Consider the following 20,422-nt stretch of genomic DNA (forward strand, 5'->3'; position numbering starts at 1 on the left):
TTCGTTTTTTAATGTCAATGATAGCAACAAATGACTGCTTCAGCCTTTTTGTTAGGTTCTACAGAGTGTTTTTTGTGTCTTTCATCGAGGTAACGTTTTCGACGCGGTATTGAAATCTTGAGTTATCATATTCCTTGAGTATTAATTTCAAATCTTTACACGCTTTATTAAATTGTTGTTTATTTTTAGGTGATCTTGTTGTTTTCCATATTTTACGTAATTTTCTTTTTGCTACAATTTTTTTTGATATCTATTGGATATTCAGTAAAAATGTGAATATCAACTTCTGGCGTAGAATGTTTTGCTGCAAAGCATATTAATTTTGTTAAATTGTCTATTGCGTGGTCTATATCATGTTTATTTTTCAATGGAATATTACAATCTATATTATCTTCGACGGTCTCTTTATATTTGTTCCAAAGGTCCAGTTAGTATATTTCTTTGTGAGACTTGTACTTTTGAGTTTTTGATTAGTATTATTTATGTGTAGAAAGACTGGAGAGTGATCTGAGGTAAGATCAAGACATGCACGTACTTCTAGGTAATTCTTTGGTACACCTTTAGTAATAAAAAAATCCAGCAGATCGGTACTTGCTGAATATTACTAGGCCAGTATGTGGGTTCGCTAGTTGCTATATGTGTTAAGTTTAACGATTTAACAGTATTATACAGTTCACGTCCTTTTGGGTTCACTAGTCTCTATCCCCAGTGCGTATGTTTGGCGTTGAAGTCCCCGCCAGCTATGAAGGAGTTATCGAGGCTCTTGAAGAACTGGTTAAACCGCACCTGTATAATTTTGTGTTTTGGTGGGCAGTATATTGATGAAATTGTAAGTTGATCATGAAGATATTTTATTGAGGTATTTGTTAATTGTAGAAAATTAGTATGAAACGGAAATTATTATGACGGATTCTCCATGTGCTTTGTTGTCTTGGTGCCTTGTAGAATACGTAATATAGTTTGGAATGTTAAAGTAGCTCTTGCTAGTAAAATGTGTTTCAGATATTAGCATGATGTCTATTTTAATGTGAAGTAAGAAATGTTTAACTTTTTGACAATGTTGAGGGAAGCCATTGGCGTTCCATGGTCATATGTTAAGTATTGCAGGTTTCATTTCTTCGCTAAAACAGTTGAGAATAGATTCAGCATTGTGCCCATCTGTTTTATTAAATTTCATCATATTTTTGAGCTCTTGTATATCGTTTTGTTGATTATTTTTTTGATCAATACTAGCTGTTGATGCTCGATTATTTAGAGGAAGGTATGTAATTGGTTGATATTCCAGGTTTGATTATATTTGAGGTGTCCCACGAATTACTTGAGAATACTGTAAGTTGGACTGTACAAATGAATTATTTTGAACATTGGATGCTTGACTGGGTGGTACTTTCTTCCTTAATCTGGGAAATTTTTGTAGCATTTTTTTCATATATTTCGCAACGTTTATAGTTGGCCGGAAGGTTACCAAGAACACAAAGCGCATTTAACGTTTGTGTTCATGTTTTCAGTCTATGAGCATTCTTTAGTGTAATTATCACCTGCACATTTGGCACATCTTGGTAGGCGTATATAATAGTTTTGAGTGTGTCCATAATTTTGACATTTCATACACTATACAAGGTGAGGAGAGTTTCTCTTGGCTTCAATGACGACTTGTGTTCTGTATAAAAATTCCACTTTATAAATATCCTTGTTATTTTTATTTTGCTCTAGTTCAATAACAAATATATTTAGTGAAAGTTTAGTTGGTCTGGTTTTTTGAATTATAAATTCTTAAAATTATATGTTCTAAATTGTCAATTTCTTTTTTTAACAGATCAATATCGGTACTATGATGTAGGTTTTTCACTACAATTTAGAACGATCGCTTCGATTTTTCTTGATATGAGTGGAGCTGAGTCTCCCTGTATTTCAACAATTTCAATACTTTGTTGTATGTTTTGAAATCTTTCGTATTAACTTTCACCTGCCTGCTTGTTATTATTTTCAATGTATATAAATTTTTGACGTAATTATCTAGATGTTTAATTAGCGGTTTGATATCTTTGAGTTCGTGCACAAATATAGGAGGTGGCAAAGTTGTTTTTTTATGTCAGATTGGTTTCCGGAGCTACATGTTGGAGTGTGTCGTAATAATTACTTGTTGGTAGTGGGTTTAGCCAGTAATCTTTCGAAGTAACCTTCTTGGAATCACTGACTGATAATGTTTCATTTTGTGGTCTTTTTTCACTTGTTGCGACGGTTTCCATTCTTCGTTGCTAACATTGTTGTGTATATTTCTGTCATTACAGGGCGGTTTAAGTAACTGCTTATCTCCTTTGTTAGATGCAATTTTACATTCCTGATTGCTATTGTTATTGTGCGCATTACGGTTGTTACCAGGTGGTCTAGATATCTGTTCATCATCTTTTATCATTATTTGGTATGCAGTTTGGCAATATTTGGTTCACAACAAATTTTGCGTTTGTTTGAGAATCATTCATATTTCGGAATACAATTTAATTGATTTCTTTACAAAAAACACAATTGTTTATATACACTGTACACAATACATTATATGTATTAACCTTGACATGCCCCCGAAGCGAAAACAGGTATTGAACGGTACGCACTGTACACAATACCTGTGTGAAGGTACTGTCACTGTCACACTGATATAATTTTTATTAACTTCCCGTAGGGCAAATTATAGTAATCGCCAAAAAATCGAAAATGAAAATTTTTATATATCTTTACATTTCAGAGGTTTCTGAACATTTTGGCATACCTTAGAAAAAATGTATGTATGTGTGTGTGTGTGTATGTACGTATGTATGTGTGTAGTGTATGTATGTGCGGATACAAATTTTCGTCGACGATTTCGGGAACACCGATCAACCGATTTGAATAATTCAAAAAGCATTCGATTCATATTGATAGGGAGACGTGCAGATTAGTTTTTGGCGAAGGCAGGTCTAGCCGTTCCGAAGATACGAGGCAAAAAGTGCCGAAAACGGTAACTTATTTTTTAAGAGAACGGAGCGTCCGATTTTAATAATTCAAAAACATTTCACTTGTATTGACAAGATGAAGAATTGATCAAATTTTCATGAGGGCAGGTCTAGCGGTTTCGGAGATCATCAGATATTTTATAGAGGTTTTAACAATAAGTATAAATTTTGTTTACATTCCTATGGGTTCCGTACCAATGCTTATCCGTTAGACAGCGACGCGGCGCTTACGCGCTTCATATTTTGTCTCTATGCAGTTAAAGCAGTACGATTGCTTTGAAAAAAAGTTCAGATCTTCCAAAATATGTCAAAATAAAAAAAAAACATTTTTTTTCAAAAAAAAATTAAAAAAAGATTTTTTTTTTTAAAAAAAAAATAATTTTTTGTCCAATTATAGTTTCTCAAAAATATTATTTTTTTGAAGTAAAATTTTTTCAAAAATGTTAATCGTTTTTAAAAAAATAGTAATTTTTGGTACGGGAAGTTTCAGCAATTTGCCTTAAGGCACGATGCCTTAATTGCCTTAAGACAGATTTCCACTTACAGCTAGTTTGGGTATTAAATCGGCAGACCGATGTTTATTCTTCGGCGTCTGGCGACTGAATGAGATCGACATGAAGTCATTATTTTATGACCCAAACAATTGTCGCATAGAATTAACATCTGAATCAGGAATCGCCCGTTCAGGTATACGTATCTTCTATTCTAGAAATTTCGACAAGGTAAACACACTGATTTGTTTCTGACACGCAAATCATTTGTTGTTGTATTTATTTTTCAACAAAAATGACCGGCTAATTTTAGCGTTTTTATAATTTTGCTTCTCATTTGTCTTTAATCGTGCAATTTCTGCACCAATTTCTTTTGTTTTCGGATTAGGATCCGGCGTCAAAGGACCAAAATAGTGAGGTTGGGGGGTTTTTCAACCCCTTTTGGACAATTTTTTACTTCGAAGAATAGGTATATTCAGAAAATCAAAATAATTGAATAAGATGTAAATAAAAAATTAAGTGCTTTTTTATAAGCCGTAATGAATAAACTATCTATACAATAAAACTAAACATATTCTACATAAATTTTATATGAATCAAAAGAATAAGAACTAACAACTTAATGTTAATATTGAACAGAAATGTTATCTGTAAGTTTAGAAGTCCAGGCCGGCAACTACTTGAAGGGGCCTGGAAACATTATCGCGGTCGGGTTGTAATGTTGAAAATGAATTCGAATACATTGATAACAACAAATAAAAAAATAACTGATTCACTTGACATGTATTAGAATGTAAACAACTGATAACACTAACTGAATAGGACGATGAAAACTGTCTGAACGAAACTACTTAACGAACTACTGAACTAACAACTGAATAGAACTGAATTAACAGCTGAATGAATTGAATCGAACGGAAGTGATTTACTAGTGCCTGCATCGGCTTTTTTATATTCGTAGGAATTGCTCGATTTTAGAAATTTCAAGTGTTGTCCGAATATAAAACCAAACCTTTTGTAGGTCCAACAACTTACGCAGCTGTCGCGCAAACAATGTTGTATTTTTTATTGTAATTCGAGGTGAAACTAGCATATTGGCATATCTTAAAAACCGTAGCTGGCAGCAAATTTTTCATACCGTTTTCGTAATCAACTTCCTCGAATTATTTAAAAACCAACATGAAGTCTCAGAAAACAAAATTAGTGTTGCGCAGTGTTACTTTTCAAAATTTTCCGTGGTAATATAGTCTTATTTTTATGCATATTATTTACTCCTTATTAATAATTACAAAATAATTTTTATTGTAAACGATCACGACAATAGCTTTGATATAATCATATGTTGGTTTTGAGTAATAAGCGAATAGATTATGGAAAATAGTTATGTATATAAAAATATAAATTCCATTTGTAAAATAATATAAACAATTTATTTATTATAAATTTTCATGATATCGAAATGACAAGTGATTTTGTTTCTGTTTCGATTCTCAGCTTGCTTGATTCCCCACATACTCCCTGCCTCACCTTATCAGTTTAAAAAAAAAACAGGGAAACACATTATAAATATATGGTGGGAAAGCAGATTGTAGCAGTGTTGTGAATTTGGCACTCTTTCGCACACGAAATCTTGCACAAATTCATGAAGGTATGAACACAATTGTAGTTCACCATAAATGGATAAAAGTCATCAAGCATCGTCATCGAAGTTAGTTAAACATTATACGAACTTGTCGATGGAGTAACTCGGACAGTTGGTTCAATGAGAGCAGTTGATTCGGAAGTGCAGAATTGTATTGTCTGAACCTTCATAAGAGCTTACTGTTTGATTGACTGGAGTCGATGAGGAGAACTTGGTTGAAGTATCTAAACCCAGTTCTAAAAACAACATACAATCCAGATCCAGTTCCAAAGTCTTATGCATCAAAAGACGATTTGGTGTGTTAAGGGACAAGGAGAGGTTGAATTGCTATTCCAATGAGCTATTTGGTAGTGAATTCAATTCATGGCCTAAAGTCTAGGCTTAGAATTAATTTTTGTGTAAGCAATAACACTGAGGCCTGGGTGTACAAAATGGGCATACCGACGGAAGTTCGGGGTCAGGGCTAAAGTAAATGCGTTAACTCGCGATGGCCCGAGGACTGGAGGTACATTTAAAGTAGCCAACGGAAGACCAGTGATTATGGTGCTGCACCAAAGTCCATATTTTCTATTCCCGATTCATGATCCTTTTCTGTCTTCATCAGAAATGTCGTAGGTCACCAGTATGGAAAATAGTATATAAAATATAAGTATATAAAAGTGTATATAAAAATATAAAATCCATTTGTATAAAAATATAAACAATTTATTGATTATAAAATTTCATGATATCAAAATGACAAGTGATTTTGTTTCTGCCTCGATTCTCAGCTTGCCTGATTCCCCACAAGATAAACAAGTTTATGGCCGGGCCAGAGTTAAAGTCTAATTTGTTTTATTGATTCATTTGTGTCTGTGTTCATGCAGTTTAACTGAAATATGATTTTTTTATTTTCAGATGATACAAAGTCGCAAATTTTTGGAATGGATATGACCTGGTTCACAGTGACTTTGCTCAGTTTATTACTTGTACTAAGTGCATGTGCAGTATCCATTATTATTTGTTACTGCAGAAAAAAACATAGAAAACTGCACCATAGCATCAACAATCAAATTCAATGTAAGAATATTTACATTGTATTCCAATATTAAAGAACCTAAAATGTATATATTTTTATTTAAACTCAAAAACTCAACCCTATTAGGGAATTTGAAACTAATAATGTTGAATAATTAGTTGTTAGTGAAAATTTGTTTAAACTAATTTTTAATTAGAGCGCTATTATTTGATATGAAATATATAGTACAGACCACTGTGAATACATACTAATTAGCTTTTTTTTGGTTACGACAAAAAAGAGTTGGTTATAGGCGGCTACTTTGAGATATTTTTGATATATCCCTACAATTAATGCAGCATACATTCAACTTATACCCTTACCATTTAGTTCAAGTTCTTCATCTCTTTCAATATGGTAATGCTGATCTCTATTCTTTGTCATTTACGTAATTTGACAATTCTGCTTACGTTTAGTATCATTCGCCGGTATTACCACGAGATGATCTGAATACTTTATGGTGGTGAATTTTCCAATCGTAAATCAGCAAGGCTATTGAGTTCTAATCGACGTCTATAATTTGTATAATCTCCATAAGCGTAATTCAACTGACTTTGTAAAAGGCTTTCTACCAATCTGAGAAACAAAAATAACCTGTTCAACATTATCCTCAGTGTTCTGGTGGCGACTCTAGTGTCTTTTTCTTTTCTGAACCCAAACTGGTTTTCAAACTATAATTTTATTACATATATTTTTATGTAGATCAAGAGATTATATACACGAAGTATATATACACGAATATATAATAGAAATTGAAATATCGAATTTTATTCTCAAGTAAGAAAAATCGATTCTGATGAAACGGCCAACCGAACTACCATAATATAAAACTAGAGTTGCATTGCATTGTGCCTTAAAGCAAATATCTAGAACTTTGAATGTTGGAATGTTTTTTGATTGATTTTATTCGGATGGTTGGTTCTCTCGAACACTGCATGGCCGTTTTTTAAACCCTTTGCGCTCTAAAAACTAAAAATCTTAGTACGGAAATATAAAAAAATAACGAAAAAATTGAAATAACATTATTACTCATTATTAAAATCTCTATGAATATTTGATAATTTGATGTGCATATGTCTAATTATTATTTCTGATAGTCAAATATCATTTTTTTAACTTTTTCATCTGTATCTCTGAAATAGCTGCATCTGCTTTTCCAAGATTGTTATAAATTTTTTATTTTGTCCATACAAGTAAAATGTTTTTTGAACCATTCAAATCGGACGCTTTGTTCTCTAAATCATTGAATTGCTATTTTGGCACTTTTTGCCACATATGTCTGAAATGGTAGGACCTGCCTGAAATTGCAAAAAAACGAAAAAACAAATTCTTTGCGTAATTTTATATTTCAAAAGTTTCTGAACAATTTAACATAACTTAAAAAAAATAGATGTACGTATGTGAGTGTGCGTATGTATTTGCCGATACAAATTTTTGTCCACGATCTCAAGAGCACGAATCAACCGATTTAATTAATTTAATAAAATTGTCAATTTGTATTGACTGGAAAACGTGATGATGGGGCTTTCGCGGTTTCGGAGATCCAAAAAGTTAAAAAAAAAACATTTGACAGTCAAAAATGATCATCAGGAATATTCACATCAAGTTATTAGATATTTTATAGAGATTGTAATATTAAGCACAAATTATGTATACTTTTGTACGTTTTCCGTACCAAGATTTATAGTGTTTACATCGGATTTCTGCAACACAACGCTTTGCTCATCTCTGAAATAAAAACTTTCAAAATTTTCTTAATAACTCAAAGCTTCTAATAATTTTAAATTATGGCACGAGATGTATCAGCGATTTGCCTTAAAGCACGACGCCATGCATCACTAGTTAATGGTTAGTTTTATATCTTCAAGAGAATGAAAACGAATCATATTTTTGTTTTTTGTTCTGCATGAATTCACTATCTAATTTTTGTGGAACAGATTTATTTACGAAATTTATTTAGTGCAACAGGTATATGACTTGAATGGGGAAATGAAGCCTTCTATGCCGCACGGTACAACATTATTACATCAGATAGAAAAAAGACATTGCACCGTGGATCATGTGAATGCTACCGATTCGGAAAACTGGACACGCCCTGCGACCAAGGGGTACTGCACGCCATCAACGACCACCACGAAGGGGTGTCATGCGTCGGCACGGATGGCTCAACGGCAAACTCTCGCTTGCTGTCGAGCACTGTAAGATCGACACCGGTCGTTCTCCTCAGCACGGACGGCGGACGAGCTCGTCAATGTAATGACGTAGCAGCGGACGCTGCAGTCCAGATACAAACAGCGACGGAGGATGCCAGTCATCCCGGCCAAAAGGACGAATGGTTCGTCTAACAAGTGTAAGTTAAGCAAATATGGTCATTCACATATTATGTCTTATAAGATAGAATGTCTTATATTATGGGGAAGACTGGGTATGGTATTGACAGTCGTTATAAAAGCTAATATATACTGATTGTGAGATAGCGTCCAAAGGGAGAAACATGAAGTATGTGTTTCCGAACAAGTTCCCGTCAGTGCCTTACATTAATATGATCAGTAGACCGTATTGCTCTTGAAGAGTCAGAAGTAACTTTTTCATGTTCGAATTCTTTCGATCATAACTGTTAATTGTATACAGGTATATTACTTATTTATTATTTTGCTGTAAGTTAAACATTAAGGCCTGATCACAGACGCCTGTTTTATTGCTTTTTTTGGTCTGCCGGCTAGCATGCTGGTCGTCAAGTAGACAAAATGACGGGTCCATTTGTTTCCGGCAAGCGAGATTTTGATATTCGAACGTGCGCTGTTTTTGTGAATGGATTCTAGATCTATGAATAAAGCCATAATCACATGACATTTTTTTTCAGGGCTGGCTACATGGCATGCTTGATTTTTGGGTGTGATTTATTTTAGCTTGCTAGATTTTCAAATATGACAAACCATATGATAAAATTCTTTGTCATCTTCTTTTTAACTTCCCGAAAAGAAGTTATAGTAATCGCAAAAAAATCGAAAATGGAAATTGTTATATATCTTTACGTTTCAAAGGTTTCTGAACATTTTGGCATATCTTAGAAAAAATTGATGTGCGCGTGTGTGTGTATGTGTGTTTTTTTATAGAGGTGCGAGAAAAAATCTTTATAAAAAACCGTCATCATTGATACTCCGCTGTCCATCCTACAGCAGACAACGATGGACGGTAGTGTGAAGATTAACCCACTAAAAAAAATACTCCTCTCCCCTCTCCCCGCAGATGGTACGGAGAGGACTGGATTGGAACCACGTTAGCATTACATCAATCCAGTCCATGCTGCGCTTTGCAACGCCTGCTTCCGACTACTGGTCTCTTTCTCCGGTTTTATCCTTCAAAAGGTGCTGTGCATAAGCTGCTACAGCTGACCAGTTTTCTTCTTGTTTCATCATGCAGGTCACAGGACTTGAGGGGATGAGTCTGGTGCCTATAATGTCTTCGTCGTTGTTACGGTAGTCCTTCCACCGAGCACATTCGAAAACGTGTGCTCAGCGTTGTCGATTTTATCTGGACAGTATTTGCACATTGGCGTGCTATGCAAGCCCATCTTAAAAGGATAGGCATTATACTGTTCATGTCCTGTCAGTAGCTGGGTCAGAAAGAAATCTGTGTCCCCGTATTGTTGAGAGAGCCAGACGCTAATGTCCGGAATCAAGCGCGCCGTCCATCTGCCCGTCTCTCCTGACGTCCACCGATTTTGCCACTCTTGTCGCGTTTTCTTTTTTATTTTCGACCTTGTTTCTTTGGAGCTGTCGCCATCTATTTTAGCGTCGTAGAGTTTTACACTCTCGAATGCTAGCAAATCAATTGGTGTTGCTTCTGCTATTACCAAGACAGCTGCTTTTGAGACCGTGCGATAGGCACAGGTAACCCTTAGTGCTTCTCGCCGATATGTTTTTTGCTTGAGGATATCCGCCCATATTTCCGCTCCGTATAGCAGTACAAAATGGACTACTTCAAGCAGGACTCGTCGTTTTCGGGTTTGTGGTCCCATGCAGTTAGCCATGATCCTTGACAAGTTGGATACCGTCTTGCTAGCTTTATGCATGCGCTATCGATGTATTCTCGGAAGAATAGCTTCTCATCTATCATTAGTCCAAGGTAGCGCAAGACCCTTGTTGACGCTAAAGTTGTCTCTCCTATGCCTACAGTGAATGGTTTTGGAAACCATTTTTGTCGAGTCAAAAAAAAAACATCTCCGTTTTCTGTTTGGCGAGCTTTAGGTGGTGTTTCTCAAGCCAGGTGTCTATGGTATCGACGGTCTCTCGAACGAGTAGTTTAGCCTCCTCGGTGCTGTTCACTACGATCGTAGCTCAGACGTTGTCCGCAAAGCCTGTGAGTTCCACCTGCTTCGGCAAAGGGATCTCCAGGAGCTCGTCGTAGACAGCGTTCTACAGATCGGCTCCTAAGATTGAGCCTTGAGGTACACCACCTGTAACCTCTTGTTCTTGATGACCTTTCATCGTTTCGTCTATCAACTTTCTCTCATCGAGATAGTCATCTATCGGTCCTAGATTCTCTGGCTTTACGTCAAAATTATGCTCTAGAGCGTTTAAAATATCCTCCCAATTCGCACTGTTAAAGGCGCTTGTAACGTTGAATGTAAGGAGGAGACACACTTTACGAGCTTCAAGACTACCATGCCATGCTTTTCTTGCTGTTTCCGTTACCTTCCGAATCGCGCCGATTGTCGATGGTCCTTTTTGAAATCCGTGTTGGTTCTTGGTAAAACCTCCAGCGCAATCAATGTCGTTGCGCAGTCTGCATTGAATGAGTTTCTCAAGCAATTTGCCGGCAATGTCTAACATGCAGAGTGGTCGAAACGACGATGGTGTTACAGGGGTTCCCTTACTTTTGTGTATTAGGACCAATCTTTGCCGCTTCCAGACCGTAGGAAAGGTGCCGATCGCCAGACAGGAATTGTAGGCGTTCAGATGAATATACGAAAATTTCAAGGCTACAGTCTTGATCACTGAGGCTGCGATGTCATTAGGTTCTGGTGCTTTCTCTGTCTTTATGGTTTTCGCCGCATCTTGTAGTTCCTTGACAGTGAAGGGTGTAGTTTCACTGTTTTCCACGTATTGTCTCCTTTTCCGTGGCGGGTGTTTAGGGAATAGTTCCGCTACGTTGCAATTCATCAGAGCAGGAAAAGGAAAAATTTTGGTAAAGCTCTACAAGTCGTTTTGTAACACTTTGATAGGCTTTACCCCAGAGATCTTTGTCAAGATCATTGCAAATCTCCTTTCACAATCCGGCTTTAGCTGATTTTATGGCTTTATTTAGGGTCTTTTTTGCCTGTTTGTACTCGTACACGCTCACACAATAGGTCGTGGGAATCCTGATTTAAACGAAACCCTCTCTGCTTCCGTTGTCATTGACGGTGATCTCCTTCGAGTTTATGGTCCATATTGTTGCCGTGCCAGATTTATCTGCGAACCATGATTTATCCTGAATATTCATATATTGCTCGCAGAGAGGGCACATATCGATTTTATTTTCAAAGATACGTTGGCGCAGTAGATTCTGCGCCAAGGCACATCTATTCAGATTACTTGTAAAAATCGCGTCATTTCTGTTCTCTCGTAGCTTCGGCAAGTGGTACACGGAATGCCTTACTGGTACCGGTTCCGGCGACATGACTCCCGCTGTTCCGCTCTTCTTTGTCTACTGTACATATGGAGCATTTTGGCTTTTCCGTGCAGTCTACAGACTTGTGATTTTTCCTGCCGCATTTGTAGCAATACTTGCTTCTGTCTGGACTCCCACATTCATGCGTTTGGTGTCCGAAACCGAGGCATCTAAAACAGCGGGCCTCTTTAACAACTGGGCGAATGCGACAGTTAACCCACCCAATTCTTGTGCGAGCTCTATTTAAAGGCCGCTCGTTGTCCTCTTGATGTGACTTTGGTCATGTTCACTCCTCGAATTTCCAGTTTTGTCGTAAAGTCCTGATTGAGTACTTTGCGGACATCGTTTTCGGCAGAGACACCATCAAGGTCAAGAATCTCTATCGTCGCCAGCGGCGTCAGTGTTTTCACTGTTCCTATGTTTTTAGTTGCTACCCTTATTGCGGCTGCACTATCTTCGGACTTGGGACTCATTTCCAGTAATGAACCTCCATATCTTGTCTGTTTGATGGACTTTATATCCAGGCGTGTCTCTGTCGGGTTTACTTTTTTCTTGATCTGTTTAAGAATATCAGCGTACGTTCGTTCTATGGACATACGAACAGCCTTGGTTCTATGTTTCCTCCGAGTTTTCCTATGATGGCCGTTTCTATGCTTCGCACTATCATTTGATTCGATTTTTTCGGTTTCCGGTTTCTCGGTTTTCTTTAAGGTTACTTTCGGATCCCGTGCTCTTTTTTTCTTCGAACTTCATCGAGCCACTTCCGTCCAGTTATTTTCTACAGCCGATTTTTTGGGTGGATGTGTTTTCGCGTCAGAGGCGGGGCTAAGTGACGATAGCTGCCTTTTGTTTGTGCTTTGCTCCTGAGTCTTAGGGGTTGGTGTCCGAGTTACACCCGGCCGAATAGTTGTCTCGCGAGAGGTCTGTGTAGTTGGCACTGTCATTGCGACAGCTTTGGGTGCTGCCGTATATTCTTTCAATGCCAGGCTATATGCTGTATCAATCGACCTCATTAGCTCCTTTATTCTGCTGTGAACATTGTTCCTATCTTTGATATACTTCTCTAGCTTGTCAATTTTGGAACCAAGTCCCTCCATCGGCGTCTGACGATATCTAGTCGATGGTGCACAGTTTACTCTGTCTCGGTGAAGATTACCAGGAACCTTCTTGCCTTTTAAAACGGTTTGGTCTGCGAGGGCTATTTTATTTCGCCCCAATCCGCCGATCTTACGATCGGTTAGGAACCTCTTTATCCGCCACCTGGAAACGCGACCGGTAGGAGATTGGCTTCTCCTGATGAGATGTATGTGTGTGTGTGCGGATACAAATTTTCAAATTTGCGGAGACAAATTGTCGACGATTTCGGGAACAAGGTTCAACTCATTTCAATTATTCAAAAAACCCTCGATTCCTATTAATAAGGAGACGTGCTAATTAGTTTTTGGCATAGGCAGGTCTAGCCGTTTCAAAGATACGAGGCAAAAAGTGCCAAAAACGGTAACTCAGTTTTTACTTGTATTGACAAGATGAATACCTGCTGGAAAAGCTGGTCTAGCGGTTTCGAAGATCTGGTAAAAAAGTAAAAAAACGCCATTTTAAGGCCAAAAATGATCATTAGACATATGAACATCAAATTATCAGATACCTTATGGTGTATTTAATAATGTGTATCAATTTTGTTTACATTTCTATGGGTCGTACCGTTGTTTGTCCGTTAGACGGCGACGCTGCGCTTACGCGCTTCTATATTTCGTCTCTATGCAGCTAAAACAGTGCTATTGCTTTGGAAAAAGTTCATAATTTCCAAAATATTTCATACCAAAAATACATTGTTTTTCAAAAAAGTATTTTTTCCTCAAAAATTTAAAGTTTCTCAAAAATCTAATTTTTTCAAAGTTAAAAACACATTTAAGATTTTTTTTAAATTAAATTTTTGCCTTAAGGCACGATGCTATACATCACTATTTCTATAATTCAGTCATACGTATATTCAATATTACAATCATACTTTGGTCTATTTTTTTATTTTATTTTATTTTATGACTAATACATCGTATTTAGGGACAGTATTTCAGTCTGTCCATGTAGTCAAATGTACAAAATACCATTTCTTTACCATTCCTAGATATCTGGTAAATTAACAAATTTATGGCTGATTCATGCCAAAAACAGTGGCACAACCCATTCTCTCCTACATGCCGCCGACATATTTGCTTTTTAAATAAGATTACAAACATTTCACCATAAGTATTAGGGGTTTTGATATCCATATAATAAATTCAAGAGATTAAATATTCATTCTCGAGTAAAGTGGAAACTAACTTAATCAATTATAGGGTAGGCGAAACACGGACGCTCAATTTTGCTTTACTTAATTTTACTGTAAAAACTAAATCAAACTAAGAAAGTTGTAATTTAAATTAATATATCTTGAAATTGCCTGATTATATTTCTACGGAATAAAGATGGTTAGTTGCTGTAACTATTGTTCAATACGAGGTGTGTTCAAAAAGTACCCGGAATTACTAATAATTAAATTTCGCGGGTCTGGAGTGTCTGATTGTCAAAATTTTTTTTTTATTGTGTTGGTATACATGCCCCTAAAGTATGATGAAATTTTCAGCTATATTCACTGTTTACTTTGTCTGTGGTAGTCGCTAAGGTTCGACGTGTTTTTCTGAGCTCGGCGATTTTTACAATGGAAGAATTGAAAAGTCAAAGAATTTGTATTAAATTTTGCGTAAAAAATGAAATAAAGTGTTGCAAAGTGCAAAAATTCACCAGATATGGCTCCGTGTGACTTTTTCCTATTCCCAAAGTTGAAGAGACCCATGAAAGGACGGCGGTTTTCCTCGATTGAAGAAAATCGCTGAGAGTGCTCAAGGACATATCAAAAAGTGAATATCAAGGGTGCTTCGAAAATTGGAAAAAACGCTGGCATAAGTGTATTATATCTGGGGGGGACTACTTTGAAGGGGACCACATTAATGTAGACGAATAAATAAATATTTTTTTGAAAAACGAAAATTCCGGGTACTTTTTGAACAGACCTCGTATTTCACAATTAATCATTTTTTACCTCGTGCTTGAGTAACGGTAAAGAACGACAAGAATACCTCTGGTATACATTTTTTTTGAGGAAATTGACATGTTGACTAAACATAATGACATAAACTGCAAATAATACAAATCAAATTTATATATTTTTTCCTACAACACATTTTACGGGTGCCCATAGCCTACAAATAATGAAATCCGTCCAATCATCTTTACTTGGATCTATATATAATTCATGTATGTTTCAACCAACCCCAGATGTGATTTTTTTAACATTAATTAAGATAACTAGTTAAACCAATTTAGCAATCACAAAAATTGTGAAACGTTGTCAAAGTTTGATAAATTTGAAGCAATTTTGATATATACAATTTTAAATTAGTCGATAATAATAACACAAACCGAAATTTTATGATAGATTAATTGTATATTACATTTCAAAAATGCAATGACATAATTATTAATAATATGTTCAATCGAGACGAAAAAAATATTTTGATATCGTTTAAGATCCTACTAAAAACGCCTGTTACTAATTACTTTTGTTACAGATAAACCCTAGGTTCCCTAAATCACTACAAATAACACATATCAAACAAACAAATATCGAACTATAAGCAGTACAAATCCTAGCTAAATTATTATTGTAAAAAAATAATTTGTTTTACACTATTTAATTAATACTATACAATTTAATTATTAGATTGAGCATCAAAATTAAAAATAGGTTATAGAAAAAACTGTTGAATGCAACTTAAAAATAACAATACACCTTATACATCAATTGAATAGCACATATTTAAACACTATATTTATATATTGTCAGGGGCGTAACTACCGCCGTATCAGCCGTATCAAAAATACGGGGCCCCCGAACCAGGAGGGGGCTCAACGAGCACAATCAGAAAGCAAAACAACAATTTTGTTAAAAAATTGAATAATTTTAACGTAGTTTCTGCAAACCCAAGCAATCAATTAATTAATGAAGTTTTTGCACATCATATAAGTTAATATTCTTGTCAACAAATTTATAAAACTAATTCAGTTTATACATTCCTAATCGAAAATTGGAATTTGAAATTTTTATAGTTATATTTGTAACATTATTATGTTTGTTCTTGTTACTATTTGAATTGTCTGCATGACGCGTAAGTTTAATAGTTAGATTTTCATAAATATGAACAACTAAATCATTTTCAGATTTATTTCTTCACTGTTTCAAATTATTAGTTTCATTTCTGAAACTTTACAACATGCCAGTAATGACTAACAAAAAACTAGTATTTTATTAAGTAATCTTTTGAATACACGTTGCGAATTAAGATATGATAATTTATTGAATTAGTTGCTAAAAAAAGTCCAAATAATGTACAAAAAAGATGGATTGCTATAACTATTTCAAAGAACAAAAGACAAAAGATAATAAAGCGTTATTATGTGAGTTATTACAAGTTATTATGATGAGTTATCACAATATGAGATAATTTTAGACCCGAAATCTTATTTTAATGTATACTATTGCTGTTTGGATATATGTATATTAATTTTACAAAGCAAACAAAGATTTTAAAACCTTTGCCACATAAATAGTAACATTTATCTTTTTGAAATCGAGAATTAACAAACATTTCCGGAAAACAGTCGACTGAATTACTGCAAAGAAACACAATAAAAATATCTCATAAGATCATGACCAATTGATGACTCTAGAAATAGATTTGAATTCAAAAATCTAAGAAATGTGATGGATGCATTAGGCTTGCATCCAGTTTTCCCAACAGAATAACAGCATGCATTTTTTTCTTGGCCCCTCCAGTTAAAATCGCAATTGCTAAAAGAAATTTTTAAAATTAAAACTAAAAATTACGTAAACACTTTAGGACCTAAATGTCTACCAGACCTGTATAATTCTAGTGACAGAAATCAAATTTTCAAAAAAAATCGAAGTGAATATATATTTGGGATATTTTGCAAAAAATTCAGAAAATGAAAAAAAATAGATAGATAAATAAATATTCTTTTAATTTTATGTATTTTTATATTCTGTAAAAAACAATTCTTCTTGAGGGGGGCCCCCAAACAAATTTTGATACGTTGCCCTGCCGAGGCACGCTACGCTACTGGATATTGTTAACTAAACAAGAATGCTCAAAACAACAACAACAAAAATTACTTTCGTTGAAAAATTGCTTATATGGCTGTTTATCTAGTAATGGCGATTTTGATACATTTCAGGTAATGGCTGATTACACGAGTATTTACTCTGCTTTAAAATAATATCATTAAAAAATACCATAGTTTACTTATTTTTGATGTAACCTAGTGGGCGACCAGTTTACTCCCGGACTTTTAAATTCTGCTCTACCTTATTAATTTATAGATCATATTTCGAAATGTTTATAAAATTTTATTAGAATTTATCAATTTTTCTTCGAACACGTAACATACCGGTAAAAATAATCGGTATTCCATTTATCAAACTAATCAAACTGATTCCCAAATGTTTTTTTAAATATGATTTTTAAATTGTAACTTTGTAATGATTTAAAAAAGAGTGCGCGTGAGGTTTACACGCGTTTGAAGTAAAACTTATTTGCTACTGTACAAGATGGCATTTAAGTACAACTAAATACATCATATAACAATTTTGAATAACGTTTATTAGTAATATGGTAACACACATATTTATTAGTGTCAATCATTATACACATTTATATAATGATAAATTAAAAATTATATATTTGTAATAGCATTAAAATATGTATATATTTTTTTTATTAACTCTTTTATTTACAACTGTCCAGTAAAGGACATTTAGTAAATTTAATGAATTTACAATAGTCCGCCAAGAAGGGACATTGTATACTGCATTGTCATGTTGTAAAAAACAACTCAGCAGTTGTTTTTTCCTTTCTATATAAATTTCACAATATTTTATTATTGAATAATTACTTATAAATAATGATTAAGTTATTTCTATTTTTTTCTCAGGAGAGTTGATGGCTTAGATCCAATGGCGCTTTTCTTTTCAATCCTTTTTTTTTTTTTTTTTTTTTATTTATATATATATACATTATTTTCATATCTCAGTCAGGCAGAGTTGCCTGGTATGAGAGATTATGAAAACAGTTTTCATATAATATATACATTTCATTTGACTATAATATCTATTTCATTAATATAATATCTATATATAACTAAAAATATCATAATATCTTCTTTGATAGTTCTCTGTTATCAATGAGTTTGCTAATGTATTTGGGTGATTGATTATGTATAATATTTAAAAACAATAATGTAATTAAAGTCATACTTCAAATATAACATGATCGGTTTGTCATTGTAATTAGCATTTAAAAATGAACCTTTATTAGAAAAATGAAACTTAATTGCTGATTAATAACTTCTATAATATTCGTTTACACAGTGGATTATGCTAAACAACGCCTAAACAAATATTGTTTTTGCAACTTTACTCATCATGTAATAATTGTGTTTGAAGAACTTCATGTAATTAAAATTAACACACATTCATTGACTGATGGTATTTTTTTAAATTTGTTGCTAGCGATATAATCTCATTTTTTGAACAGCTTTAATATCTGTTTTGCCTAAAAAATATTTTCCATTTCAATAACTTCAAAAATTTATAGAAACTACGAATAATATAGAAATTATTTCAATAAACTTATGTTTCGTACACGGCGCAAATGCTGCATTATTTTCATTATGATTATTTACGGGGGGAACAGGGTAAAATATTCTTCTGATTCAGGCATTTTTTATTAATTCAAGATTTGTTCTACGATGTAACTTTAAAATGTTTATTTATCTATGTAACTTTAAAATGTTTATTTATCTATGCCGATTTCCTTGTTGACGTCGGTACGCATACAACGTTGATGCTGGTACACATACAACGACAGATCTCTATTCACATACGCGACGACTAATCACAATCGACCTGTATAGAAATGATATCATGAGAGCGAATGACGAATCATTGGCACTCGACTCTTATCTTATCTTATCTGCCGTAACGCACTTTCGTTGCATTTGTACGAATTTACACCATAGTCGCGCCTAAAGAAGTTTTACTTAAAAAATGCTCTTGCAATATTCTTAACAATAACCACCATTAGAATTTACAAAGGTTTTACTTACCCTTCCCCCAACTTGAGTCAATTGAAAAAAAACATTTTTTTCTGTGCTACAAAAATCTTTTTACAATTTGTTGGCAAATGTGTTACATCGAAGGATAATAAATATTATCGAGCATGAGTCGCGCTTTCCACGTCGGGGAGCCCAGAGATTTGTGCTCATTTGTCATTTTCGAATGACAATCTTAATGTTTTTTGATTGAAAAATATTTTATAATTTTGTTGCTGGCGAAAAATGAATATAGTCGAATAAAAATTATTAGGCGAGAGCGGAGCTTAAAATTTCCTGGGTAAAAAGGTCCACTATACACATATTCAGATTCATACATTTTTTCCAATTTCTGTGCTAAATTACTCAAAATTATTTTAAACATCAGAAACAGATTTCAATAAAATATCCCTTCCGATTAAAATCAATCCACAAAGTTATATATTCTATTATTATCAATAAGTACTAGTATGAGCGTTTATCTACTTTTCAATCTTATTATAATTGGACTTTTTATTTTATAATATATGTGTACATTTGTAAAAATTTTGTTAATTTTTATTTTGTTATAGCATTTCAAATATTTATATCACAAGTGTATTTTATTTGCAGAGGATCAAACATTGGTCGCAGGGCGATGCTCATGAATTGGAAATCTCGCTACCTATGACAATTCCATGAATGAAAATCAGTTGCACATTTTATTCATAAATAAATATAGATAAACAATAAATAAAACGATTTAAATTAGTATACACTGTTTGTGTTTTACTTTGATATGATATTGCATTATATAATATATTTAGCAACCACAATTTGATAGGTGTATTTTGTTTGAATATTTTTTCAGATGGTGAAAGATATATAGATAAATAAAATAAAACTAAATTATTTTTCTCAATAAAATTATATACTTCCACAACAAATAATTTTCACGAATAGAGGTTTATTAAAATTGTTAGAAACATAATTGATATATATATATATATATATATATATATATATATTTATATATATATATATGTATATATATATATATATATATATATATATATATATATATATATAAAGTTCTTCTGTAATGGGGTATGAAAGGTTAATCCTCCTAAACTATCATTCGGATTTTCACAAATCTTTCTGAAGCTTGTTAAGGGAATTTTCTATGATTTTTTATTCATAGAAATATAGTTAGATTGAAGAAATAAATGAAAAATATTACAAAAACCGCTTATCATTGTTTGACTTTAAACATATTTGAGGCAAAGTTTGACATTAAAAACAAATGAAGACTGTCGTTTGCCAAATATTTCAATTCACTTATAGAGATGTGCCAAAAATTAAAATAATATAAGATATATTATTGTCTTACTTTACTGAATCA

At 33.8% G+C, this 20,422-nt stretch overlaps 1 protein-coding gene across 6 annotated transcripts in view; it reads left to right on the forward strand.

The window, feature by feature from the left end:
- The window catches only part of LOC113385117, a 113,164-nt gene extending 93,371 nt beyond the window's left edge, over positions 1-19,793 (forward strand). For 5 of the 6 annotated variants that reach the window (XR_003367967.1, XR_003367969.1, XR_003367966.1 and 2 more), the window contains 3 exons: positions 6,021-6,182; positions 8,141-8,530; positions 19,654-19,793. Coding sequence is in view for 1 of the 6 variants with exons in the window: in XM_026622929.1 (XP_026478714.1) it covers positions 6,021-6,182; positions 8,141-8,382 (404 nt within the window). In the remaining 5 variants the exon portion in view is untranslated. Of the gene's footprint in view, positions 1-6,020; positions 6,183-8,140; positions 8,593-19,653 lie in introns of those variants that run through there. The other variant, XM_026622929.1, reaches the window with a different exon arrangement.
- The last annotated feature ends 629 nt before the right edge of the window (positions 19,794-20,422 follow it).

This window comes from Ctenocephalides felis, unplaced genomic scaffold, assembly GCF_003426905.1.
Source record: "Ctenocephalides felis isolate EL2017-DRISC unplaced genomic scaffold, ASM342690v1 CF-g0.4_SCAFFOLD_03571, whole genome shotgun sequence".
Classification (NCBI taxonomy): domain Eukaryota; kingdom Metazoa; phylum Arthropoda; class Insecta; order Siphonaptera; family Pulicidae; genus Ctenocephalides; species Ctenocephalides felis.